The 25,960-nt window shown below is 54.2% G+C and overlaps 9 protein-coding genes across 9 annotated transcripts; 4 read left to right on the forward strand and 5 right to left on the reverse strand.

The window, feature by feature from the left end:
- Positions 1-438: 438 nt before the first annotated feature.
- GCG54_00005769 (uncharacterized protein) lies at positions 439-1,694 on the reverse strand (the record flags this gene model as incomplete). The annotated part of the gene is made up of 2 exons (XM_045405785.1): positions 439-696; positions 765-1,694. 2 exons carry the CDS (start codon positions 1,692-1,694, stop codon positions 439-441), a joined length of 1,188 nt encoding a protein of 395 aa, XP_045264183.1.
- An 863-nt stretch (positions 1,695-2,557) lies between these two features.
- GCG54_00005770 (uncharacterized protein) lies at positions 2,558-2,965 on the forward strand (the record flags this gene model as incomplete). The annotated part of the gene is made up of 1 exon (XM_045405786.1): positions 2,558-2,965. The coding sequence occupies one exon, from the start codon at positions 2,558-2,560 to the stop codon at positions 2,963-2,965; it is 408 nt and encodes a 135-aa protein (XP_045264184.1).
- An 898-nt stretch (positions 2,966-3,863) lies between these two features.
- GCG54_00005771 (uncharacterized protein) lies at positions 3,864-4,316 on the forward strand (the record flags this gene model as incomplete). The annotated part of the gene is made up of 1 exon (XM_045405787.1): positions 3,864-4,316. One exon carries the CDS (start codon positions 3,864-3,866, stop codon positions 4,314-4,316), a length of 453 nt encoding a protein of 150 aa, XP_045264185.1.
- Positions 4,317-4,496: 180 nt separating this feature from the next.
- Positions 4,497-8,710, reverse strand: GCG54_00005772 (putative phospholipid-transporting ATPase DNF3; the record flags this gene model as incomplete). Its single annotated transcript, XM_045405788.1, has 2 exons — positions 4,497-4,935; positions 4,986-8,710. The coding sequence occupies 2 exons, from the start codon at positions 8,708-8,710 to the stop codon at positions 4,497-4,499; spliced, it is 4,164 nt and encodes a 1,387-aa protein (XP_045264186.1).
- A 2,274-nt stretch (positions 8,711-10,984) lies between these two features.
- Positions 10,985-11,689, reverse strand: GCG54_00005773 (putative cutinase 1; the record flags this gene model as incomplete). Its single annotated transcript, XM_045405789.1, has 1 exon — positions 10,985-11,689. The coding sequence occupies one exon, from the start codon at positions 11,687-11,689 to the stop codon at positions 10,985-10,987; it is 705 nt and encodes a 234-aa protein (XP_045264187.1).
- Positions 11,690-14,599: 2,910 nt separating this feature from the next.
- GCG54_00005774 (Vacuolar protein sorting-associated protein 9a) lies at positions 14,600-17,176 on the forward strand (the record flags this gene model as incomplete). The annotated part of the gene is made up of 4 exons (XM_045405790.1): positions 14,600-16,088; positions 16,139-16,216; positions 16,267-16,439; positions 16,496-17,176. 4 exons carry the CDS (start codon positions 14,600-14,602, stop codon positions 17,174-17,176), a joined length of 2,421 nt encoding a protein of 806 aa, XP_045264188.1.
- Positions 17,177-17,633: 457 nt separating this feature from the next.
- On the forward strand, positions 17,634-17,948 carry GCG54_00005775 (uncharacterized protein; the record flags this gene model as incomplete). Its single annotated transcript, XM_045405791.1, has 1 exon — positions 17,634-17,948. One exon carries the CDS (start codon positions 17,634-17,636, stop codon positions 17,946-17,948), a length of 315 nt encoding a protein of 104 aa, XP_045264189.1.
- A 336-nt stretch (positions 17,949-18,284) lies between these two features.
- GCG54_00005776 (uncharacterized protein) lies at positions 18,285-19,166 on the reverse strand (the record flags this gene model as incomplete). The annotated part of the gene is made up of 1 exon (XM_045405792.1): positions 18,285-19,166. The coding sequence occupies one exon, from the start codon at positions 19,164-19,166 to the stop codon at positions 18,285-18,287; it is 882 nt and encodes a 293-aa protein (XP_045264190.1).
- A 1,892-nt stretch (positions 19,167-21,058) lies between these two features.
- Positions 21,059-22,860, reverse strand: GCG54_00005777 (Drug resistance protein; the record flags this gene model as incomplete). Its single annotated transcript, XM_045405793.1, has 2 exons — positions 21,059-22,531; positions 22,594-22,860. 2 exons carry the CDS (start codon positions 22,858-22,860, stop codon positions 21,059-21,061), a joined length of 1,740 nt encoding a protein of 579 aa, XP_045264191.1.
- Between the last annotated feature and the right edge of the window lie 3,100 nt (positions 22,861-25,960).

Below are 25,960 nucleotides of genomic sequence, written 5' to 3' on the forward strand. Positions count from 1 at the left end.
GATTCAAATGTAGAATACTTCTGAGGGATCCGCGATGTATCGCATTATAAAGTCATGGTGTAACCCTTGCTGAGACTTGTTCAGATTTTCATAATCATCTGTAAAAATACGCAAAAACGTGATGACTTTATCATTTATTCGGGCCACAAAAAAATGGCAAAACGCTCACAACTAGGAAAGGCGTTTTTCTGCTCCGTCGTACTCTTCAAAGTCCATTGGCTTCCCTCATTGAGAGGTACACGTAAGCTCAAGGGTAGAAGTGAAGCAATGTAGTAGAGAATTATGAAAAGGAAAACGACTAAACTTCAAGTTGACAAGAGCAATCTAAACGACAAAGTGATCCAGGACATTCTCCCAACTCGCAAACCGCCACAAAACACCAGCAGGGCCTTACTCTTCGCTCTACGTAAATCAACTCCATGACAGTAGACAGACTAATCAAGCCGCCGTTCTCGACGGCTTGACTCCATTCAGACAATTCTTCCAGTTCTTGTTCTTGGAAATCGTGCGAGCCGCGTTCTTCATCTCGTCGAGCGTCTTCTTGCCGCCGCTTTTCGCAAGGCGGGCACCGCCTCTTGCGGCCAAATCCTTGAGACGAGCACTCGTTCGCTGACCGATGGTCGCGAATCTCCCGACCACGGTCCTGGTAGCAGATGCAAAACGCCCGACGAAGGCCAAAATGGCCCTCAGAACGGCCTAGATATTTAAAGTCAGCAGCTGCCTTAAAGTTTGGTGGGGCTTTCCTCGGAAAGCTTGTTACGTACCGCGACAGGATTGCGTTTGTTGATCTGGTGATAGGTAGCTTGAATATCCGCGGTGGTCTCATCTGAGGCCTCCATACGTGTGAACTCTCCTACCAGTTCCTTAGACACAGGAACTCTCGATGGCTCCTCGCGCTTCAAGCCGATGGGCACAATCGGATCCTTCCATCTCGTGTCTTTATCATCCTCAATCGCGGCCGCAATCTCCACGTATGACGTTGTGTACTCGTCCGAGTCGATATCCACGTCGGGGGCATCTCCAAAGTCGCCCGGCCAGAACTCGTCAATCGCGTCGTCGGTCACAAAGTCTTCGGAGAAGAAGTCCTCTGCATATGAAGAGAGGGGGACGATGCCGTCGAACTCGCCAAAGATGGACAGCGGGACGAGCAGCAGACACTTGCCCATGCGGGTCCGCTTCTTATTGCGCTTGTACTCGGTCCTCTTCTTATCCTTGACCTTGTCGGCCATTTCTTTTTTGGTTTTCTGTCTCTTCTTCTGGTGGTACTCCTTCTTCTTGCGTTCGATTGTGTCCTTGATTCTGTTATATGAAGTCAGCATGGCGCCTGTGATGCGAGGGCTTCTGTTTACAGACTTGTCATTTTTGTTCTTTTTCTTATCGTCTTGCGCCTTCTCGCACCCGTCACCCCTCTGTTTGGCCTTCTGGCCGTTCGGGCACTTCTCGCATCTGCAAGTGGCGGCGTTGCGGAAGTATGCGCTGCTGCTGCATTTTCGCCTCGGGCAGGCCTTGCACGAATCCTTCTTCTTGCCTGGCGCCGCCTGTGGCTGTTGCCGCGCTAAGAGTTCAAGAGGCCTGGCGGCGAACGTAACCGAGGAGATGGCCTGGCCCTCTTGAACGGATCTATCAACCGACAGTAATTGCGAAGAGAGCCGTGGCGCAATGGTAAATAGAGAAAGAATGAAGTGTAGCTTCATGATGAATACTGAGTTGTTCTGGAGTCTAGAAACAGAACTGGACACAGAAAAGATGTAACCGCGGATTTAAATAGAAGGGCGGATGTACCTAGTCACAGAAGTTGCAATCAGCGACGTCGATGTAAGGTATTTGTGTGCGTTCATCAACTTTATGATCTAAAAGACTGCATAATACGTTACAAGAAAATTCTGGTTATGCACCTATGACTTGAGCGTGAACGATCCTCAGTCCGAGATCCTGTGAGATGCGCTGCCATCTAGAGTGGCTGAGTATTGGACTTGGCTATTCCAACCAGTAAGCTAAGTCCGATATCAAAGAAGGAGCAAGCATGGTCCGAGATGAGATGAGAGAGTCGATGAGCTCAGTCTGAGGCTCAGTCCGAGATGAGAGTGCAACAAAACGTGACATACTGAAGCACAGGATCTCAACCGGACAGCCGTCGAGTCTGCAGGCCATTCCTCATTGAACGTAGCATGGCCATCCTGAAATCAACCTTCAATGATTGATTCCTCCAAAACGGCACTTATTTGGAAGAACTTTTCTTAAAATAATACAGTACTGTAATTCAGATGGGCAGCTACCGTAATACTCGGACTTGCAGCTGGGGCTGACTGCCAGTGAGGCCTACCATACGCGCATGTTCGGTAGCTGACTCTAGATATCCTTTGAAATTTCCACTGGCTGGCAATATATATTGTCGCTGGAAAACCTCCATTCCGATCTCTGTTCTCCACTTCTTCCACAATTCAATCGATTCATCGCATCCATCTCACCGCGATTTGCACTCTTCTAGTACATTTAATTGACTGGAATTACCCTCCCAAATTGCCCTCCAGCCGTCACAACCTTGAATACTCCCACGATGCTCTCCAACCACGTCTTCCACCTCGCCATTCTCGGCCTCGCCAACTCCGCAGCCGCCTTCACCTTCTACCAAAGCTGGGGCAACCCGCCCAGCGACCCATCCAAATGCAGCCGCGGCGCGCCGGGCGACTTCCTCGTCGACGGGCACTACTTTCACCTCGGCACGGGGTGCACGGTCGACGGCAACCACAAGGACCAGTCCATGATCGTCAAGGCCGGCGACGGCGACGCGGCGCTCGTGGCTGTCTTCTTCAGTAGTGACGACTGCGACCCGGACACGATCATCGCCGTGCTGGACGAGGCTACCGAGATTGACGGGAAGACGGGGTGTTTTGATGGCAAGTATGGTAGCTTTGACGTTTGGAGCGTTTGCGAGGATGGAGGGTTATCTTGTCCTGGTGTTTGAGGGCTTTTTGCCTCGAGGGATAGCATAGACAATTTGCTTGAGGGGGGAAGTACTGTGTGAGATATGAATTGAGGATTCTGAGCTTCATCTCATGATCCCGGTCATGACTCTAAGAGTGAAGAAGGCAAGAGTGAACACAGGGCGTAGATATCACTCCATGACAGATATGTGCTCATGGTGGGAGGCCTTGCGGCAGGAGAAACACTGGAAGCCCGGGAACAGCAAGATCTGCTTCAAGATACTTTCTCTAATATGCAAATACCTCACACTACAGGTTCTGAGATTGAGATTCAAGTAGACCCCTTCATCAAATCAAGCGAGGGCAATTGTCCTACTAGTTGCTACCCATCATATAGTGATTCCGGGCCCCCGAAGGCAGCAACGTATCATCATCAAGTCCTGTGAAGTGATGGTGTGTGGATAATGCGGAAATCATAATCGCTGTTCCGGCTGAGACAGGCTGCCCGGCTGGAGGTGTCATCACAGCTTCAGCTCTTCAACTACGGCCCCGCTGGCACTGTCAGTCCACATGAAGTGCCATTCTTCCACCTAGTCAGGATACCACAATGGGCATTCCTTCGCCGTCCTTCACAGAAAGCTTGAGGGAATTAAACATACTGAGATGGTAGCGATTAGTAATCGTATCACTGCAATCAACATCTCAACACCTCAACATATTTACACTTTCGCGCCCTACTACGCGCCCTGCGATCAAATGCCACCTCGTCGCGTCTAAATAAAGTCTAGAAGTAAACCCAGTTCTCGCAATCTTATGATAGCCCTTGGGACAGCTTTCTGAAAACATCTTCAGACGAAAAGAAAGTCCAAAGAAAAAAGAAGAAAAAAGACACATTAGCAATTCCCTCGAATTTGTCCATCCCACACAACATTGCCCAGCATGCCAAAGTGGGTTTTCAACACGCCCTCTAACCTTCTCACCGCCACAGAGAAGCAGCGCATCGCCGAGGGCATGGCCGCAATCTACACCAGCGCCGGCCTGCCCGCCTTCTACTGCCACGCCCACTTCCTCGAGTTCGCCGCGGACAGCATCTACACCGCCGGCGCGCCCTCGTCGGACGTCGCCACCGTCGCAATCTACCACATCGCCGGCGTCTTCGACAAGCCCGAGATGGAGCAGACGTTCCTCGCCGCCTTTGACGACGTCGTGCGCCCCGTCTTCAAGGCCAAGGGCATCACCTGGGAGTCGGGCGTCTACGAGTCGAGGAGGGAGCTGTGGAGGGCAAACGGCGTGGCGCCGCCAGCCAGGCTGAGCGAGATGGAGAAGAGATGGTTCGAGGAGGGACGGGTGACTGATGAGGCGGAGCTGTTGAGGGCGCAGCGCGGAGAATAAGGTGTTTTTCTACTGTTGTTCTGGTCAACATGTGTCTTGTCGTCCTCGGATTTGAGAGCTCTTATTTTGGTGACAGAGGCAGAAACCTAAGCATATGGAACACGACAACAAAGACTTCGAGTATAAAATAAAACACGTATTTTCTATGAAACGATGGGGTATCTTGCGCAAAGGAATGACTTATACCGCGCCCTCTAAAACAGCGACATCGACCTCCTCCTCCTCATCTTCAGGCTCATCCCGAGCCAGTTTTCTTAATCTCTCCTTGACGGCAGGATCCCTCTCCAATTCCTGCCACAGCTCCAAGCGCCACTCATAAGCGCAAACGTCGTCTTCCTTACGGACCCATGGCCATCTCCATAGACCGGCAAGGATGAGACACCGCTGCAAGGTGCGGAATATGGTCTCCATCAGGATGAAGAGCAGAGTCATTATGATTAGGGTCAACCACCATACGGCGTCGGCGCCGAAGATCTTGGAGAAGCCATCGCGGACAGCATATGGTGATGGCGATGGGGTGTAGATGCCTGATAGGAAGGCGTTCCATGCCCACCAGCCGGAGAAGGTGATGAAGAAGGATCCCATCACGATAGCGGTCTTGTGGTGTGTTTCGAGGATGCTGCAGAAACGTTAGCTATATGTCGTCGAATAGGGATTGGGTATACTCACAAGCACTTGTAGTTGATCCAGACGACTCCCAAAGTGAATGCCAAGTCACCCACAGCGAAAAGGCCTTGATCGCTCGAGTGCGCAAACCACACGTACCCCGCCCATACCCCCCAGTAGGCCAAGACACCCTGGCAGGCTGCTGAAAACATCCATCCGGCGTACTTGGCCAGGTTCAATCCCATGTTTCGCTGACCGTACACGTACAGTTCCGGGACGGCGAGAAGCGTGTCGGCACTAAGGTCTTGCTCCCAGATGCCCATACAAATAACGCAAAGACTGGTAAACAGGGTATTGAAGACAGTCAAGCTGGCCATCTCATACAACGAGGTACCAGTGTACCCATTGTAGCGCTGGTACAAGGCAGTAGGCAGATAGAAAAACATCTCCTTCCAGAAAGTGCAAAGAATGAACTTGGCAGTGCGGACGTAGTTCCAACGGCCATGAACCAAGAGCAGTCGCTGTAGGAACCGGAACTGAGCGATAGCATAGTCAGCTACACGCGCCGCCTGCAAACCTTCCTTGCCTGAGATGCCGACGCCGACGTGGCTGGCAGATATCATGGCCAAGTCGTTCGCGCCGTCCCCGATAGCAAGCGTCAGGCCATAGCCCATGCGGCCACCCTTCTTCTTACGAAGCTGCGATCGCACAGTCTTGACCATGAGGGCCTTCTGTGCTGGAGACGCTCGGCAGCAAATGACGGAGTCAACGAGTGGGACAACGGAGTAGAACTGCGCCGTTAGCTCAGGCGACTTCTCCACGGCGGCGAGTGTTTGTCCGTCAATGACCACGACGCTGTGAACCGTGCCTGAGTGCAGATCTTCTGACAGCGCAATCATCTGCCCGGAGAGATCTCCCTTTGTGACGTCGAGTGTATACAGGTCGGACACTGGCTGACAGATGCGGGTCGAATGCGCAATATTGATGGCGGTCTCTCGCTTGTCACCTGTCAACATCCAGATCTTGATGTTGGCACGCCGAAGCTTGTCGATTGTCTCCGGGACCCCCTCTTGAAGCTTGTCTTCGATGGCGGAAGCGCCGACAAGGTTGAAGGACTGCTCAATCGTCTCTGCAGCTGCCTCGATCTTTTCTTGCCGATCAGTCAGACTGGTGGCAGCGGCGTCGAAGGACTGCTTCCAAGCGCGGTAGTCCTGGTTAGAGATGAACTTTTGAGCGAAAAGCAGGGTGCGAAGTCCCTCGGTGGCGAAGTCGTCCAAATGCTTAAAGCATCTTGTGAAGATATCAGAGTCGTCCGCAATGGAAGGATCGTCGAGGAAGGCGAATTTCTCAGGCGTCTGGTTGGAAAAGGTCGGCGCTGTAGGGGATGCTTCAAAGGACGCTGTTCGGACATTGATCGAAGGTCGCAGTAGATCGCCGGATTTGCGAAGCTTGCTAGCCTCAAATGACACACTCCGATCCATTGTAGGTCTTGAACTTGGACCAGGCCCGGGGCGCTGCAGACCAAGACTTCGGCGTAATGTCATACTAGCCCGTCCGCCGATGCTTGTCCTTGGTTCATGTTGCTCGCTCTTCCGAAGGAGCTCGCGCTCGAGATCTGCGCTCTTTCTCACATCCTGAGCCTTTTGCATAGCTATGTTTGCCATCTTTAGCCTCGGCAGAATAACAGAGTCGGCGCCTTTGCAGATGATGCAGATTCTTCCATCGGGGTATCGTACGACAACAGACATGCGCTTGCGATGGCTGCTGAACTCGATGACGTCCAAAATATCGAAGGTGAGGTCCTTATCGGCTTCTGACGCGAGGCGGAGGGTGACGCTGGTGGAGGATCGAGAGACTACGGTGTACCCAAGCTCTTGAGCAGCCCGGACGATGGCCAATTCGTCGGGGGATGAAGACTGAAACTCCACTGCGCCATCTCTTATCTCTGGAAGGCAAGTATGGCACAATGCCATGGCGAGGATGTAGTCTTTTGCTCTTCTGGCAAACAATGAGTGCGGCCTCAAGGCAATGAATTCCAGGAGGTCCTTCGTCGTTACGTCAGGCTGAACATGGTCGGGGCGGCCTGTGGATCTCCACTGCGAAGAAGATCTCCTGGTAGGCGGTGCTCGGGACTGAGCCATTGAAGGCCTGCCAAAAGACGTCGGAGACTGGAGATAGTCGTCTGAAATTGCCTCGGGCCTGATGTACTGCGTGGAAATGCGGGGGCCATTCTTGACTTCAGAGAGGGTATCAACTGAGCTGTTCTCGCATTCCAAGTCAACATCAGGCTGGTGCAGCCAAGCTGTGCCCGCGATGCTCAACTTTCGGAACTTCATCACATTTTCAGTGAGCGTGCCAGTCTTGTCGGTGAATATGTAGCCCACTTGGCCCAGGTTCTCGAGGATGGTGTTTGTATTGCATCGAGCCGGCGTGTCCGTTTCGGCGTGGTACATGTCGATGTCGGAGTTGAGCATGAGTAGCTGGCCGACTTTGACAATCTCAAGACTGACGTACAAGGCCAGCGGAATGACGTTGTTGAACTGGATGATGTAGCCGATGATAATCTCGTGAAGTTTGACTTCCGCATCTTGAAGATACCACGTCCTCCGCTCTTGAGACCTCTGCCACATGATGTAACCCATGGAACACCCGATCGAAAGGACAACCACGTATATGGCCAAGGTGATGACGATCTTATTGGCCACGGTCTCGAGGGCCGGCTTCTTCGCCTTGGGATGCTGGTTCGCGTTCATGCGGATCTTACATTCCTCTCCAGTGTTGATCACGATGCCGATCGCGCAACCCGTATTGCGCAGAATGCTGCCGCGGTAAATAACTTCGGCCGACGTGAGTGGCAGCGACTTCCCGTTGACGGAGACGTTTCCATCAAACTTGTACAGGTCCGGGTTGGGGTCTTCGACAACGAACTCTGCGTCGCAAGTGGTGATTCCCTCAACAGTATCACAGCCAGTAATTGCGGTTGAAACTTGTTTGCTCTTCAGGTTCGTTTCGCCGTCGAGAGCCATTGTCTCGATGTACGCCAGACCATTCTCTCCGTCTGCATGCAGCAGCACGATGTCCGCTGGGACAGGGTCGTCGCGCGCCAGTTTGATCACGTCTCCAACCTCGATGTCGGCCCATTTCGTCCGAACCCAAGGTTCATCTTGTTCTTCGTACTCCTCATTGCCGTCTTTCTTCCGTAATCTGTCCTTCACTCGTGAAATCCAGCTGGCAGCGCTGGCGCGGTGGTGCTGGTTCGAGTGTTTGAGCACTTTGGCGGTGCACGCATTTTCCACCTTGTCCAGCCGATGTCGTTTGAAATCGTCATATCCCTCCTTCGCCACAGTAACCAGGACGAAGAATAACAGCGGGAGAATAGTCGTGAAGTTTCCGGTCGTGGAGAGCCCTGGTACGGTCTGCGGTACACCAACGCAGAGGAAGTAAAAGTTGCCGATGCGGGAGAACTGGAAGAACAATTGCTTGGGAATAAAGTCGTAAACGGTGTATCGGGACGTTCGGATGGCATTGGATACGTAGGGATGACCGCCTCGTCGCTCGTCCGTAAGCGGCGCCTCTTGGTCCAGTTGCAGTGGGATATGGCGCCCATTCTTTGATGGCGGTAACGTCTTGCGACCGAGGACGACTTCGAAAAAGATGCTCTTGCACCAGGTGAGGGCGTCGCGCCCGGAGGATGCGATGGTCTGTTGTGATTTCCCCGTTGAATTATTGTCGGCGCCGTGCGGCGGCTCGCCCGGCGGTGGCGTTTCGGTGCCCGGTTTCTCGCTCATGGTCGCGTTCTCAAATCATCAAAAAAGCGAGTGACAGATGCAAGATTTTCTTGCAAATTCGATCATGCCTCAAACATCAAAAGAAGCCAGCCGGGTCGACCGCATGGGTTCGTTCAGGTGCTGCGGTTCGTAGGGCTGCATCAGACTCGGTCGGGCGGGCGCGCTTTGATTGTTCGTCTCTCGAAGGTTGGTCTCCTGATGGCGATGCTTTAACGCCGTCGGACGTGCAGAGGACTGAGTTGGACAATGCAAAGAATAGCCATCCTGTCGCCTCTCCGCGAACAGCTGATGCTTTGACGGAAGCAAGAAAGCGAATTGATGGAGGCAAGTCGTGGGAAATCGTGGGGAGACGCGGACCCAGTGAGCAGGGAAAAACAGCGGGCATCGAGTTCGTCATTAACGAGGTGCATCTCACCCGGAGTGGGCTGCCAAGGCCAAAGACACCCTCGCGAAATTAGACACTGCAGGATGCTAAAGATATCGATCCAGCAGCAGCTTTCAGAAAGTCGTCCGCGCATGCGTCAGCGGGCGGCGTCCCCCGTTGGGACCGTTATCCCGCGCTGATCTCCCCACGTGGTGGGAACGCTAGCCTGGGGCCGTTGGGCGGCTGCTGGAGGCGATTGCAGGACATTTCTGTGGTGCGTCTGTCAATCAGGTCAGAGGTGAAGAAAACAAAGCCACAGTGAGCGAGCGAGCGAGTAAGCAGCAGACGATGGTCATGAACCCCTGATTGCCAAGCTGAGCGGCAGCGGAGGCATCAGCGGAGGGAGAGTTGGGGAGGTCGATTGAGAGTTGCCAAGGTTTCCGACAAACTCGACACTACCGTCTGCCAAAGCTGCCAGCCGCATCTTGTCCCACGTGTGGTGCACATGAACTTGGACAAAGTCGAAAGCTTAGCGATTTTCTGCCCTCCGCGAACAGAGTTGCCGCCGAGAAGGCACCCGGCACGACGGAATAAATCAGGGATGGCGATCCGTTTCGCTGGCCTCTGCCTCGGACACACTGCCAAAAACGTCTCTAGCCGCGAAGGGATGGGGATCGACCGTCCCGGTGTCTCGTTTGCGCCTCCGCAACGGCAGATGGATCAACGACGGGCAGGAATTCGACCCAGGGCTTTTGGGCCAGGCGGCTCCGCGTCGTGACGGTCCGGACCTCAACGTCCATGCCTTGCTTGAGTCCCCGAGGCATCTCTTAGCGACTGCGTCTTAAGGTTCACACTGCGGGAAACCTAAGAATCCCGAGGTGCGAGGCAGGGCGAGGCAGCACGGATGCCATCCGGTGTTCTCGACAGCGCATCCTGGGAATTTGGCCGCGGATTTTTTCGGGCGTCATACGAGAGGAACTGTTCAGGCGAAAGGTGGTGCAGGCAAGACCCTTTGAAGCTGCGTCGCACGCTGGTGGAGTCGTCACGGCGCACCGCAGGTATTTCATGGAATCATGGCCAGTCGATACTGCGCGCTGGCGAATTGACACGCTCGGGATTCAGCCCTTCGACATGTGCTTCCAGCTAAGTTGAGTTGGTCCGGTGTCCGGTGGGATGATGCCATCGTCTGTTGTTTGCGTTCAGCCGGCTTGATGGAAGCGGATGTTGAGAGGACGCCGATGACGATAACCTCTGTGGTGAGGTGTAAGCTGAAGGAAGGGAGAGACAGAGCTTGTTGAGTGGAAGTAGAGAATGACCCAGGTACAGTGCGGAAACTGTGGTATTGCATGTACCCACGGTATTCAACTACGAAGACACAGTGCAACTATCGAGAACCTCACTTCAGCACTGGGTGTAGGTACCTCGGCCTCTTCCGCCCTGTGGCTGCCGGCATACCCCCTCCTCGACCCAGTGACATGTCAGGCCTTCGATCAGTCACCGTTACAGAACACTGTCGGATGGAGCACAAGGTTCGGAGAATATTCTATTCATTTGCACATCGATCAACGATTGTCTGAGGCCTGTCTTGGTTGCCGCCAACTCCTTCCCCAAACATCCCAGTCCAGTCAGCTCACAACTCTCTGGCTGCCCCGTCGCCAGAGCAGTCTCCTCCAACCAAGGAGGCCCATATGCTGACGTCACACAAAAGTCTTGGTTCCCAAAATATGCAACAGAAGAAACGGATATCTCTTAATGCCAGCCATGTACAGAGAAGTGAAGAGAGAAGAGAAGAGTGGAAATATGTGAAGAAAACAGTTATGCCGCCGTCCCAACATTGAAAATGCTTTACTGGGGCATCAAGCCCCCGCTACTCCATCTCGAGGATGGATATGCAAATGCGTTTGATTCCCTTACTTGCGCCTCTGTGCGCCGGCCGCCGTGAGCTTCTGCGTGATGAAGTCCGCCATCTCGTTGGCGCGGGCGCCGTAGGCCAGATGGGGAGGCAGGATGTTGAGCGTGCCAACGCAGACGGCGTCGCCCGGGTTGCAGATGATCTTGGTCTTGGCCGGGTCGAAGTTGGCAATGACGCCGCCCTCCTGCTGCTTCTGCGTGTCGCCGAACATGAAGGCCGCCACGATCTGGTCCTTCTGCGCCTGCGGCAGGTCCTCGACCGCGCGGTGCGTCACCGCCGCGCCCTGGCTGTAGCCGCCGACGACCAGCATCGAGTTGGGGCAGTCGGTCGCCGCCTTGTTGATGAGCCGCTTCATCTCCGAGATGCCCTTGGGGTCGCCGCCGCCGGGCAGGAAGTTGGTCGACAGCCCCGCGGCGTAGTCGACGCCCTCGACTGCCATGCTTGAGAACTGCGACTTGACCGCGTTGGCCGTCGGCGGGCCGCAGATGGTACCCATGTTGCCGACCTCGGTCGAGCCGCGGGCGAAGATCATGATGACGTCCTTGCAGCCGCCCTGCGTGAACTCCTTGGCGGTGCTGCCGACGCGGCCGCGCTGGCGGGCCTCGAGGTCGCGCGCCTCGAGCTCTTCGTTGTACGAAGGCTGTTGGAGGCCGGGGAAGGCAGCCGCGGCGGTTGCGAAGGCGAGAACGTTGCTGAACCTCATGGTGAAGGAAGTAAAAAGGAAGGTTTTGGATTTGGCAAGAGGGGACTATGTGGGCAGAAAAGAAAACGCTCGCAGAGCAGACTTGAGATACAGCGTCGCAAAGAGTGAATGACTGCCTCCTGGGCGTGGATGAATTGGAACGAGCTGACCGTTGACGGGTATGTGGTAGAGTTGGACTAATGCAGGTGCTGATGAGATGAGTTTGAGTCAAAACGGTCTTGCAGCCATCTTATACAAAGTTCTTCTGCACGTCAAACCACGCCGCCGAGCCTTTTGGTGTTGAGATGACGATATGGTGTGGTGTGAGTATTGTCAACCTCGGGGAGACGTTTCCACACACAACCGTCGTCCAATTCCGTCCCAAAAGGCATCGACCCCGTTCCCCGTCCAGAATTCTGGCCAGTCGCATCTCTCGAAGCGCCACAGACAACAAGAGACATCCCGCAAAGAGGCGTCCCTTGGCATGTAAGACACATCTGGGGTTCGACAGAGATCTCCTGAGGCGCAGGCTGAAGGTGGACTGGTGGCAGGTTCCGAATCGCAAGTCTGTCCGTTTTGGGAAACATCTGGTCTCTTACGGGTGGGAAGCACGGTCGCAGGTTCCTGGGATGCGGCGGCCAAGCCATCGGGATCGGGGAGCAGCGCAGAGACTCATGTCGTTCAGCCGTTCTCGCTTTACCCAGCCGGCTGGTTTCCCCTGACGTCTACAGCCGCAGCCGGCATGTAGCCTGATGCACATCGTTTATCAGAGATCCAGGGCCAGGCACGGGAGCAACAGGAGGATCTTGCCAACAAACCGAGGCATATTGGGGTCATTTCTCTTCGGTAGCCTAAATCCGATAAGGTAGCCCCATCGAGTCTTGTCGATTTGGGGGTCGGGGCCGTCGTTTCGAAGTGATTGTTTGCAGAACGACCCATGATCTGCAAGGCCAAGGCCAGGGCAACCGTCTCGAAGTCTATCGTTCTGGCCTCATGCACCCGATGGCCTCGTACCCAGCCGAGAGGCCCATTTCAGTTGGGCCATGAGGCAATACGTGATTGGGATGTGATATCACTTATCATACTCTCTCAGCAGTCATCATTGAACAGTCACCGGCCGGTGATGGTGTTTGCTTCTTCAGTCGAAGGGCTTCAGGCCGAGGTTCGGCAACAGAAGACGGCAGTCGTGCCAGAAACAAAACACGTAGCGAATGACTCTTGTCTTCAGCTCATCTAGCTGTCAACCACGGCACCGAAACCGTGACTTTGCCGCTTGGCAAGCCAGAGTCGACATGGAGGGCTGGCACCAACCACGAGGCTTCCCTGATGGACGAACGGCGCTTGTCGATAAAAGTGCAGCTTGCGAATTTGACAACGCCCGTGGTGGGTCGTCGTAGTTGGGTTGAACACGATACGTTCTAGAAGTTCCAACCTGAAACTTGGGATGACCAGATCGAAACGGGAAAACGCTCACAAAGGAGACTCCTGAACAGGGATCGCACCAGACGTGAGGGCCACTCAGCGAGCAAGACAATCCGGTCGCCACGCCTCATCCTGACAACCAAGACAGTGAATTACCATCCTGGGTTTGACGTGAGGTGTGGTGGGCATGAAGGAGCGGACTTCGGAGGTTGAGGGAAGTTCAGCTTCACACCCTTTCAGGACAAGTAGGCGAAAGGCTCTTGCCGCGCTGACACTTGTCAGAGGACCGAGCGCGGGCCCAGCCTCATGGGCCGGAGCGCCGGAAGCGCAGAGTTCAGGTTCCCGCGTGCTGGAAAAAAGTAAGTTGACCAGAGACTGGCGTTTATTGCAGGTCCGCCGACCGGACGGTGGCTCAACACCAAAAGCAACAAGACTTCGATGAAAGAAAACGGCTCCGGTCGGGGGAAAATAAAAGCGGGAAGACGGGCCCAGAGCCGCGGTCTGAGCAAACCGAAAAAGAAAGATTTGCGAGAGGATCGGGGCGGTACAGTTCCCCTGTGCTGATCCGACGAGCTAGTCAAGCGTTTGGGGGCAGACTTGGCCGTACTTGGCGATGGAGGCAGATTTTCTCCTTGAGGGCATCGACTTTGATGCAAGAATGAGTCGAGGACGGTGATGCAAGTTGATGAGCCGAGGTCGAGGGCAGTATTTGAGAAGTCGAGCCCCCTTGTCAAGCTGAGACACTGGAATGATGGAAGAGGGAGCCGTGCGCCGGGACGGAAGAACTGTTGGACACCCCGACTCCGGCGCACCGGATCCGACGTGCGGCCGATGCGGGGCAGCGGAGGAGACGAGAGTCCGGACGTTGAATGACATAAGCGTTGATCCAGTCTCATCACGTGACGGCAGCTCAACCTCTCGGCAAATGATTTCCCCGAAAGACCGCGCGATGGTCTGGGCGTCTGTCCACTCAGGTGACGTCGTGAGGTCACAGCGGCTCCTGCAGGTCGTGGGACCCTGGAATCCGGCAAAACTCTGGCTTCCGGCGCAGCACATTCAGCAGGTGGTGCACTGCAGTTCTAGCAATCCCCCACGAATTGTGGGATCTAGAATCGCTGAGCACCGCTGCAGCCTTCTCCGCCGTCACACGGTCAACCCGCTACATTGCTGATCCCATCCCGTGATACTCCAATCCGATATCTCAACAACCAACCTACTCACCTGCTGCCGACACCCTCCACCCGCTTTGCCGCCTGCAGCACCGTCCCTCCGACACCCTCAATAATCGTATCCATTTTGAAGATCACTCACGATTCTTCCCTGCACCTACCCTGGCCCTGGAGACTGCGCATCTGCATGTCAGCAACAGTCCCGCCTCCGCCCTTTGCTGAGCTCGAGCCTCGCCCCCCACAACCCGTCGCCGACTTCAACAATAACCTCAGCCTCGATCGCTAGCCCTAGTTCAAGCTCCAAATCCGAATTCTCACTTGATCCGAATATCTGTGGTGTATGTCTCCTACGGATCCCACAGATAACTCCTCCGGCCTGTCTGGCGCCACGCAAAATGACAAGACCGTTCCGGTGACGAGCGCCGAGCACGCGGGGTCCAAGGCTGAAACAGACCTCGCCAGTCTCGAGAACCACAACGAGGATGGCAAAGCTACCATGTCTGCGAAAGCAGCCGGCAAGCAGCAGGCCACCGACGATCTGATCGACTTTGGCGACGATTCTTCAGCTCCTGCGCCAGCAGCTCCTGTTATTACAGATGATGAGAACAAGACGGAAGGATCTGCTCAGACCGCCTCCGCACCAGCCCCTGGAGGAACCGCAGAGACCATGACTTCCTCCATCGCTACCCTGAAGCCTACGAGTCCTCTGCCAGCGGAGACCTCCACACAGTTCCTCACGATAGAAGCGACCTCGGCACCCTACGTCGACCCAACACCTCCCACTCCGCGAACTTCCCAACCGCCTTCCCGAACCCCTTCGAACGCCGGTCAGCGCCGGATATCCTCCGAATCCTCCCCAACGAGGTCCGATGCGGGCTACGACGAGCGTCGATACGCGAGCGAAGATGAACAGGAGGGTTCGCGCTCCGAGATCCAAAGCATCATGGAGCAGTTCACCGGCGATGGTGGAGGTCCCGGAGAGGAGGAAGTCATGAGCCCAAGACTGGAGATTGCGTCGCCGATGCTGGGAACTACTCTGGGCAGCCCCGGGATTCAGCACCCTCCTCGCAAGTCTAGTCTCGAGCCTCTGGTGGCGCCGTCGCTTTCCCATCAGGTGCAGGAGCTGCAGGGCCTTAGGATACACACTGCCTCTCCCGCGAGCATCCTCTCCCGTGAAAGGCCGGCCGACGATCAAGGGCCCCCCGTGCCCCCTAAGGATGGGCCGCCCGCAACCCCGGCGCGTTCGCATGACGACCGCCAAATGAGTGTCGACTCCCAAATGTCTCCAGGACTGCACCGACCGCCGCCGCCCGAGCCCGAGCCAGAGCCAGCACTACCATTCGATTTCCACCGTTTCTTAGAACAACTACGAAACAAAAAGGCAGACCCAGTCGCTAGATACCTCAAGTCTTTCTTGTCCGAGTTTGGAAAGCGGCAGTGGATGGTGCACGAGCAGGTCAAGATCATCAGTGATTTCCTGGCATTCATCGCCAACAAGATGGCCCAGTGCGAGGTGTGGCGGGATGTTTCTGACGCCGAGTTTGACAATGCGCGCGAGGGTATGGAAAAGCTCGTCATGAACAGACTCTACACGCAGACTTTCTCTCCGGCGATTCCTCCGCCCCAACCTATTCCCGGCGCGAAGCCAAAGAGGAGAGGTGGCGAGCGACCCATGGGACCCGGACGGAGGGGGCAACACCAAGAAGATATCGAGCGCGACGATGTCTTGACGCAAAAGATCCAGATCTACGCCTGGTTGAGAGAAGAGCATCTAGACATTCCTCCAGCTGGCGAGAGTGGTAGACGTTTTCTGAAACTCGCCCAGCAAGGTTGGTGGCCTTGTTACGAGACAACTTTGGTCGCTGCTAACTTCTCATAGAACTTCTCAAAATCAAGTCTTACAGGGCCCCTCGAGACAAGATCATCTGCGTCTTGAACTGCTGCAAGGTCATATTTGGTGAGTCTCGCGCTGAGATTGTACCGGTTTCGATGTCTAACCAATCCAAGGCCTACTAAAGCATTCCAAATCGGATTCTTCCGCAGACTCCTTCATGCCTCTTTTGATTTACGTTGTCCTCCAAGCCAACCCCGAGCATTTGGTCTCCAACGTACAGTACATCCTACGTTTCAGGAACCAAGAGAAGCTCGGCGGCGAGGCAGGCTACTACCTCTCATCATTAGTAAGTCATCGACGATTGCTCGGTTATGCAATTCATTTCATGCTGACCCCACTCAGATGGGTGCTATCCAGTTCATCGAGAACATGGACCGGACAACGCTGACCATCACCGACGAAGAATTCGAGAAGAACGTGGAGGCGGCTGTTTCGGCCATCGCAGAGAAGCACCGCCTTGACTCTCCTCATCCTGTGCAAGAACCCGTATTCTCAGAAAAGTCCGGCTTTAGCTTTCCACCAAGCGAGGCTTCCACAACGAGGCCATCGCTAGACATCGCCGTCGGCGAATCATCAGTCCCACGTCGCTCGACCTCATCGAATGAGGGCACCCCAGATACGGACCAAGCTCCGATCAGCGGCCTTCTCCGCTCAATACAGAAGCCCCTGAGCACAATCGGTCGCATGTTTTCCGACGAGCCCTCGCCTCCGCCTGCAGGACCAAGCAACCCGCCCCGAGCCCCTGGTGGCCCCGAGCGCTTGTCTCCGAGACCCAGTATGGAAGTTGAGGGACAACGGCCCAGCTCTCGGCATCAGCTGTCGGCAGAGGAGGCGGCCGCGAGACAGGCGAGTGCCGAAGCTGCAGAAGCTCAGCGCCTTCATAGGGCAGAGCACAACAACGTCGTCGAAACGCTTGCTGGCATGTTTCCCGACCTTGACAGGGACATTATTTCGGACGTGGTATACCAGAAGCAGGGCAGGGTTGGACTGGCTGTAGACGCCTGCTTGGCCCTCTCGACTTAGGCCATCTATAGCTAAATGAATCAAGGCGCTCAAAGCGCTGTTCAAGAGCTACGACATCCGTTGCGAACTGTCTTTGTGAGTCTTGACTCCATGTCGTGACATCGTGGTCATAGTGTTCGCCCTGCGGGGAAGATGCCTCGCGATGGTGTCCCCTGTCGCACGTAAGCTGAAAGCTCACTGGCTGGAAGCTCTTCAATGATGTCAGGTTCGTCGGAGCTATGATCATCTCCAGGTACCAGCACTTCCGGCACGCATCCCGGCGAAACTTGACACCCCACGGTACTCCGGGTATCCTGCGCGAGAATGGAACTTGCAGACCCACATGGAACTCTGTGATGGAGTTGCGCCTGTTCAATGATGAACATCCGGCCGGCTGTGTTTTGACTTCATTCTGTGTTGACGAGCTTTGACTTCATCAGAACCCTTCTCAAGCATTCCTTCAGACGGATTGGCACAAATGGAACCTCTCACGAACCCGGCCAACGAGGCGATAATGCGCCGCCTCCTCGAGACCGTCTCGAAGCTGCGCAGCATGGTACAAGAGCGGGATCAGAGCTACGACGAGTTCACCGCGGTGTACGACGCGCTGGAGGCACTGCTCCCTGTGCGGCTGCCGGAGCTGTATCGCGTCTGTGACGTCTTGACGAGACTGGTGCCGGAGCTGCAGTGGCAGATTGTGGCGGCGGGGATACCGGCGACCAGGGAGGATTTGGACGCTGCTGCGAGGAGAGCCTGGAATGTTGTCGAGGAGATGGGCTTTTTGAAGGGGTGAGTGTGATTTGTTTCAGTTTGTATTGGCTGTGGTTGCGGTAGGCAAGATGGTCTTCGTTGCGGTTGAGGGGCCATTAAGCTTTACGTGTATTACGGGCAGGGGAAGAACAATAAGATATGAAAATTAGCAGGACGGCACGGTTTTCCCTAAAATCGTATGTGACGTTTAATTTCTTCGTATTTGATTTGACGTGATATGCTTCTAGATTTGTCCAAATCGTCAATTTGGTCGCCTGCCGGGAATAGCAGTCCTGGATCCATCCCGAATCCTCTATCCCTCGCCTTCTCATCACCTTCGGCTTGCCATTCTACACGCGCCTCGTTATGCTTTCGACCTTCAAACCCGGAACAGCGGGTGGCGCGCTTTCGCGGCCTTGAGGCCGACTTGCCTGCCCGTACTCAACTGCACTGAACCAACCAGTCCAGATTTTACACCGCGCTCAACCCCCTCGCTCCACTCCTGCGGTAGTGAGGGACTTCGTTTCTTTATCATCGAAGGTTTCGTGTTTCGGATTTTGTTCCCCATAAGCGACTTTCTGAACATGTAATTGTCCCATTCCCGGAGCTCCTGCTCCCTCATTCTCTTCCAAGCCATTTCTACGCGGAAGTCGGTCACCATATCCTCGATGCGGAAGATGTGCTCCTCGATGTCGCTGAATTCCTCGGTGTCGCTGCCGTTGTCATTGTTGTCGTCGACTGCGAATCTGGCCCTTTTTGTTGCCAAGGATTCTTTTTTCTCCAGGTTGGCGCGCTTCAGAGGTCTGTCCGGCAGTTTTGTTCTCGGGTTGGGCTCTTTAGCAGAGGAGTCCTTGGGTGGCGACTGATGCTGTTGTCGGGGAGGCTCATGCTTGATGACATCGGTATCATATTCAAGCGCCGCGTTGAAGCGGACGGTTTTAGGTGGTACCGCGGGAAGTTCGTAGTTTTTGGGCTTCTTCATGCAGCTCTTGAGGGGAGCGCAGGTGCTGATCTGCTCGGTCCGAACAGGGCTACTGCTGGGCGTGCGGACTGTCCGTGTGCGACGGATGACCACGGGCTCATCTGGAAAGTGATCAAAGCAAGCCATATCTTCTGGCTGGGCGAACATGAAATTGTCCAGGGTGTGTGAGAGAGCAGATGGGCGAGGATCAAAGGTATCCTCGGTAAAGCGAACCTGCTTCTTGCATGGATTGTAATCAGAGGACCAGGTGGACTTAACGCAGCTTTTGTTCGAACGCATTCTGATTGCAGATGCAGAAATACCCATTAAAGTAGGCTGGATATGTGTTGATTAATGTCGCAGTGGTAAGTAGTTGCGACTGAGGAAGTTGGTTGTTGTTAGATGTTTGAGACGATGATGGTGGATAGACGACAATGAGCATTGAAGATGACAATTCGGATGAAAACTTCCTCCTGGAGGCGTGCCTGGAGCTTGGAATATATGGGTTTGTGTCTAACATCGGAGAAGCCAACAGCCACTATTGTGGAAGCCCACGACGGTGTAGTACGATTTCACGATGGACAAATTTTGTGTGATGGAAGGCAGCAGAACCTTATTGAGTTACTAAAAACCTGGAATACATGTAGTCATTCCCTTGGGAGCTGGAGATACATGAGCTGCCTGGAGGTCATAAGGGTACGATCAACAACTAGATGGATGGAAACCCCTTGCCAAAACCCTTACCGGAAGAGCAAGAGATATGCACGTAAAACTGAGCAGAAAGTCTCCAATAAACGAAAAAGATTGTCAACCAGCACGTTATTTGAATGGCCTTCGTTTCGACAGATGGTTAAGTCAACAGATACCGGCTGATAACACGTTGATCTGAGCCCCAGGGTTTGAAAGTAGGCCCAGCCACGTGGGGACATAGAACCCTGAAAGCTAGAAAGTGTGTGTGGGCTACCTCAGTGACCTACGATATGACTCACTAAGAGAATTGCCTGCAAATATAGCCTCCATTTTGCCCTCAACAAAATCAGGTCATCTATACCACAAAGCATCAGGACTTGTGCGGCATAATTCCTTAGCGCATCTAGGTTCACAGAACGGCTGGCTGCTGCTGCCGCAGGAAACACACTCGATCTACTGACCGCTGCATAGAACCGTATCCTTCACATCATCACCGTCGATGAATCGATGCTTCAGTAAGTTGCCTATATAAGTCGGGGAATGCCGTTGCTTGACTGTAGGCGAGCAGCCAGTATCACCTGTTCTACCCTGACCAGCATAATATTTCCGTCAGATAAAGGGATGTTTTTGGCACCGGTCTCGGAGCCTTTTTCAACATCTTCAAGGCAAGTTTCATTGGTGGTGATCCCGATCGAACCTTTTATGGATGATTGGTGTTCTTCATCAGCGAGTATGACATTGGCCACCGCGCGATCCTTACAGCCTTTTTGATGGCAAGCCAAGAGGTGTACACCTGCAGCTGAGGACAGATTCATTGACATAGAAACCTCTTAATCATACCCACCATCTCATGGATAATGGTAGATGAATGTGCGGGGTGGCATGCAGACACGGGAATCGAGCTAAATGCAGGCAACATAGCGGCCCCTGCACATGGGCAGTTTCTGTTGTGTAATCAACGTTGGCCAAGAACCGTGGTGGTCGGAAGCAGAGTCTTTGTTGTTTCTTCACTAATACTACCCTGTTCACCGATTGTTTGCTCCCAACACGCCCGCAGTGAAGAGGTCGGAACAGGGTTGTCTTGGAGCAAACATGGCGTTACGGCCCTACGCCGCACGGCCAAGGGACAAGGATACGAGGCCGGCGCTACCAGATGACTCTGATTGTTAGAGACAGATCGTCGTGATGGTGCGATTCGGGGCAGTTCAATCTCACAGCATTGGTCGGACGCCCGTATTCTATTCTGTCGGGTGGAGTTGGTTGCGATTCAGTCGCCGCAGACCCAATTACAGAAACTAGTATGTCTGACATTCTGCTCATCGCTTCGGTTGCAATGTGGACTCGTTTGTGCCATGGAATGTGATCTGCTCTAGCAGCGACCGTCTGCTACACTATGTCTTGGTCCCTGCGGGTCGATAGAAGATCATCACGGTTAAGCTTGCGAAAGACATTTGACGAACAGAAAATGCATTACTTTTGTCTAACCAGCAGCGCCTCTGCTTCTACTTCTTCTCAACTTCTATTTCTGTTGTAGTCGTGGCCGCCTCCTCGTCCCTCTTCGGCTCAGGCGAATCAGCCTTGCCAACAATCTCTGAACTCCTGAAGAAAACACAAACAATGACAAGGGAGGTGATGCCCAGGGCAAAGTTCATCCAAGAAGCTGCCCTAAGACCGTCCAATGAAGGCTGATCCCATTCCATAACCGGCCCCACATCCTCCACCGATGTGCCCCTGGAGTTTGCCATGACGGCTGTCTGAACGGCAGTCGAAAGAGCCAGGCCAATGGACCGACCGACCTGGCCGACAGAGTTGACAAGCGCTCCGCCCAGGGCCTGGTCCTCTTGGGGAAGCGACTTGGAGACGAACAGAGTGAGAGATGGCCAGGCTGTGTCTGAACCAATGACGGCCAGGATCATGGCCGGCAGACCATAGGCGAAGTACGACGTCGTAGATGGGATGGGTATCGCAAACAGCAGGCAAGCAATGGAGACGGAGGCGCTGCCACAGACCAGTAGCAAGTAGGTGGGCACTCGAGAGATGAGAAGCGCTGCGGCCCATGCAACGAGAATTCCAGCCACACCCGTGGGAAGAAAGTAGAGCGTCGTAGTGATGATGGATTGACCCTGGTATTGCTGGTAGAAGTATGTCGCGTAAGTGAGGAAGTTGTTGAAAGACGAGAAGAAGAGAGCCATGATAGCCATGGCGGCGCAAAACCTGACGCTTTGGAAGATTGAGGTCTTCATGAGAGGAGGGCGGCTGGTCTTGAACTCCAAGTGGCGTTGCCAGAACCAGAAAGAAGCGATAATAATGAGGGAGATGACGAGGAGGACTGAGATCCAGGGTGTGCGCCAGCCGACGACGTTACCCTCCGTCAATGCCAACATGAGCGCGAGAAGACCCACGGTAATGAGACCACCACCGATCCAGTCCACGGACTTCTTCGTGCTCACGCCCTTCTTGTGCAGAGTAACAGTCTCGGCAGGAAACACGAATACACCAGCGATGGCAACGAGACCAGCAAGAAGCGCCAGAACACCAAACACCCACTTCCAGTTGGCGTACTCGGCGATGATACCAGAGAGAATGTTGCCGAAAATGCTTCCAAGGGGTGCGCCAGCGCCGTAGGCTGCAAAGGCATACGTCTTGGCCTTACCTGGAGGGAATGTGGTCCCCAAGATGCCGATTGCTGTGGGAACATTTGCGGCGGCTCCGAGACCTGACAGGCCGCGGACGAAGTCAAAGGCGATCTCGTTGGGAATAAATGCGCAAGCTACGGTCGTGGCGGCAAGCCAGGCGGTACCGAGGACGAAGATAAGACGCTTGCCGTAGATATCTGCGATACGGCCCCAGAGGAGAAGGAAGCAGCCGAAGGTGAGCGAATAGGCGGAGACGATCCATTGAACGCGAGATTCAGGGATGTTGAGATCTCGGCCTATGGTAGGGAGGATGATGACCACGGCTTGAATAGAGAGTGTCTGGTAAAATATGTTAGAAGATCTGTTTCTTGGGGCATCGGCGGGGTGATGGCTCGACTCACGTTCAAGAAGCATGCGCCGGTAGCGGTTGCCGTGAGGGCGATGGCCTGGAACTTGGACAGAGGAGCCTGCTTCGGTTCGCTGATGGTGCTGCTAGTGTCGTCGTCCGACTGTGTGCCGTCTGAGGATGCCGGCGCATTTGATGTTGGGTCATACTTCTCTTCCGAGAACATGCCCTCGCCAGCATGGTGAGTCGTGATGATCTCGACGTCCTTCTCCCCAACACCAGGGAGGGAGGATGACGAGTTGTTGTCCTGGAAGCCGCTCATGATGGGAAGTCACCTGATGGAAGGAGGAAAGATGTGACTTGACCGGCGTTCTCCAATATGGGAGTGATGTGAAATTTTGCTCTGGCTGCTGCTTTGGTGAATGTACCACAGGATCCAGGCGAGCGGCCCCGGGCTTTTGTATTCTTCGAAGTGGACGAATACCTTGGCCATGTTTGCTCCCCTTCCTACTCGAAGTAGAAGTCACCCGAGCACAACATCCAACCCTAGTCTCCCATAGCAGTGGAGATCGCAAAAAGGATCATGTAGGTCAGCTTGGCCCTGTTGGTCGGATGCCTTGAGAAGTTACGTCGGCTAGGCCCATCCCGGTCTAGGACGCCAGGGCCGTGTGGGATGGGGTTCAAGAATTACACAAGACATGCGGAAGTGCAGCCGGTGGCAGTAGCCCTGTAGTTTGCTCGCCTTGGCTTCGGTGGGTGAAGAAGCACGGCGTGTTTGCCCTTGGTCTGTGGCTTCGCTGAGTCGAAGCCATGTCTCCCGGGAGGGGGGTTCCGGGATATGTCCCGCCGGCGCGGGCGGGCGGGCGAGACCACCCTTGGCAGCCCCATGCACAATGATCGTCCGATGGAATTGGATCTTATTTGTCTCCTCGGAAAGATGAAGCTGAGAAATGCCCGGTTGGAGGTCTACCTCCGTTAATTTTGGGGATCGCCGTAAGTCAGGACGTTACGTCAAAGATGACTGCTGACGCAGACGATGTGGCGCTTTTCGATTGGGACTCTAGTAATAAGGTACGCCGGAGCAATTAGCAAAGCCCCCAACTGTGATCTAACGACTGTGGTCGCATCATCTGCTGACGAAATCAGTCTCGAGTGAACAATGTGCGCGTTTGGGTCCCTTTGTGATTTGCAAAATTTTCTCGAAAGAAAAAAGAATAATAATAAAGACGCCGCATTGTCTGAGATCCTCCCACCTGGTAGACGTCGGTAGATCAAATGTAGGGGGTCGATCCGAGTAAACAAAATCTTTTGGGAATCAGCCCGCCCAGTCGCACGCTAACGTGAGACATTGGGTTCCCGGTTCAAGAGGTGACTCGAAGAAAGTGAGAACTCGTGTTATTGAAGAAGGGAGGGAGAGAGCCGGAGGGGGGAAATCTAATGCAGCGAGGCGTCATTGGGCGCTCTGCCGAGTGTTTCCCCTCCCTTGTTGAGAAAAGAACGGTGCCGATACGTAGCGGGTTGCGGGTTTACATAATGGTTACATTCCCAGATAACCGGCCGGCCGACAGGAGACGGCCCCCCCGGCGCAGGAGAGTTTCTCCCATCACTGCAGAAAAAAGCAATTATAAGGAGATCCGAGGGCCCCAACAAGCAACCAGAACTGCGAGCTCAGACACCATGATGCAAGGTCTCGCGTACGATGAGGCGGTCGCGACGAACCCATTGGAAGAGCTGAGCGCTTACTCGATTCAATTTGATTTCGTCAAGGGCCCCCTTCCTCTAGCTTTCCTTTTCCCCAGATCTACACCCCTTGTCTTGTGAAAGAGCCCAAGATCCGGTTGGGTCCCCGGGGCGCGTGGATAGGTGCATTAGGTTGGGCCGGTCGGGGTCGATCGATGCATGTGAGCTTCCATCAGAACAGTGATGTGTAACCGCCTGTCGTGCTGGGTGTAAAGACATCATCCGATTGTCACATTCGAAAAGAAACAACAAAACTGACCATCTTGCCTCACTGGCTTAAACGTGTGCAGATGACCGTAAGCTTGCAGCTAGAGTTCGCTATGGTCGCGCTGCTGTGACGCGGCAGTTGTTTTTGTCAATTCTTTTGTGAGGGCATTCCGGTCGTGATGCCCTCAATTCCTTGGCCAGGAGATGTGATTCACCGGGCTTTCTTTTTTTGGGGCCCATGCCCCGCATGTTCTTGTGGAACCCCGACAATCTTGCCATCCCTGAACCACAGACGAGGAATTCTCGCTTCGGGCTGCTCGAGAAGGTTCCCATTCCGTGGCGCTGGTTCCCCGGGTGAGACAGAGTGACCAATTCTCCTGTGATGGTTGACGTGAGGAAACTCCCCGGCGCAAGGGAGGATGCAAAGGAGCCCGACCGGGGCTGATCTTGCGATACGAGGAGCAAAACAAAACTAGAAAATGCAATAGTCTGTCGTGGAAGCGGATCACTGAGGCTGATTTGGAAGTTGATACACCTGAAGGGAGTGAAAATTTGAGTGGGCATCTTACTCAGCCGCCGCAAGTCTGCCTTCTGGCCTCTGCTGTGCCATCATGAGACCTCTCGGCACGGAGGATCGATGTTGACACAAGACTTGGGGTCCATACTGCCTCGACTGCGCTCCGGCTCTGGTGCACGAATTGGTTCAGCCCGGGCTTTCAATCGCAAGATGAGATTGTCTCGGCGGGCCAGAGATTGTTCGGCCGAGAGAGGACAGAATAGACGACGTTCCATGTCGTCGAGGGACCGTTGCAAAAGCCGATTGGGAATTTGAACTTGGCGACGTCCTCAAACGCGTGGCAAAGAGTCAAGTCTTCGGGCGGCTGCAGCCGTTTTCCCGACGTAAGCAGCCACCCGACTGCAGGCTAAACAGGCTGGAAGAAATGTGCAACGGACGTGAGGTGATTGGATGGCCCTTCGCTCTGCGATGTCTTGAATCCTCGCAACGAGATTTGTCCCACCTAACACCGAGATTGTAACGTGGTGACAAAACCGCTGGGCGCAGACGCGAGACACAAGGCACCTGGCACAACGATGGACTCGAACACGGCGTTCAGGCAGAATCTGCCACATTGATCTCGCGGGTTCCATTTGTTCCATGTGCTTTAGCGGAACATGCTTTGAGGTTCAGACGTGGACGTAGTAGAGTCATGCTAAGCGTGAGGCTCTGCAGTCTCTGACGGGATCGTATTTGTTGTCAGTGGTGAGAGCTCGCACGAAGTCGACTTCGTCAAATAGGTAAGACGTTACCATATTCTAGGCGTAATTGCTTGTTTTCTGACTAATTTCTTGCTTGAGATGACAATAATAGGGGCTGATATCGATGAACTGAACGTCATCCCCATCGAAATTTGGACGTTTTCTATGTGTTTTCATTGCGTTGCCAGTATGAAAGCTTTGTTGAAACAAGCCATATC

The sequence above is a fragment of the Colletotrichum gloeosporioides genome, assembly GCF_011800055.1.
Source record: "Colletotrichum gloeosporioides strain Lc1 chromosome Unknown consensus_47, whole genome shotgun sequence".
NCBI classification, from domain to species: Eukaryota; Fungi; Ascomycota; class Sordariomycetes; order Glomerellales; family Glomerellaceae; genus Colletotrichum; species Colletotrichum gloeosporioides.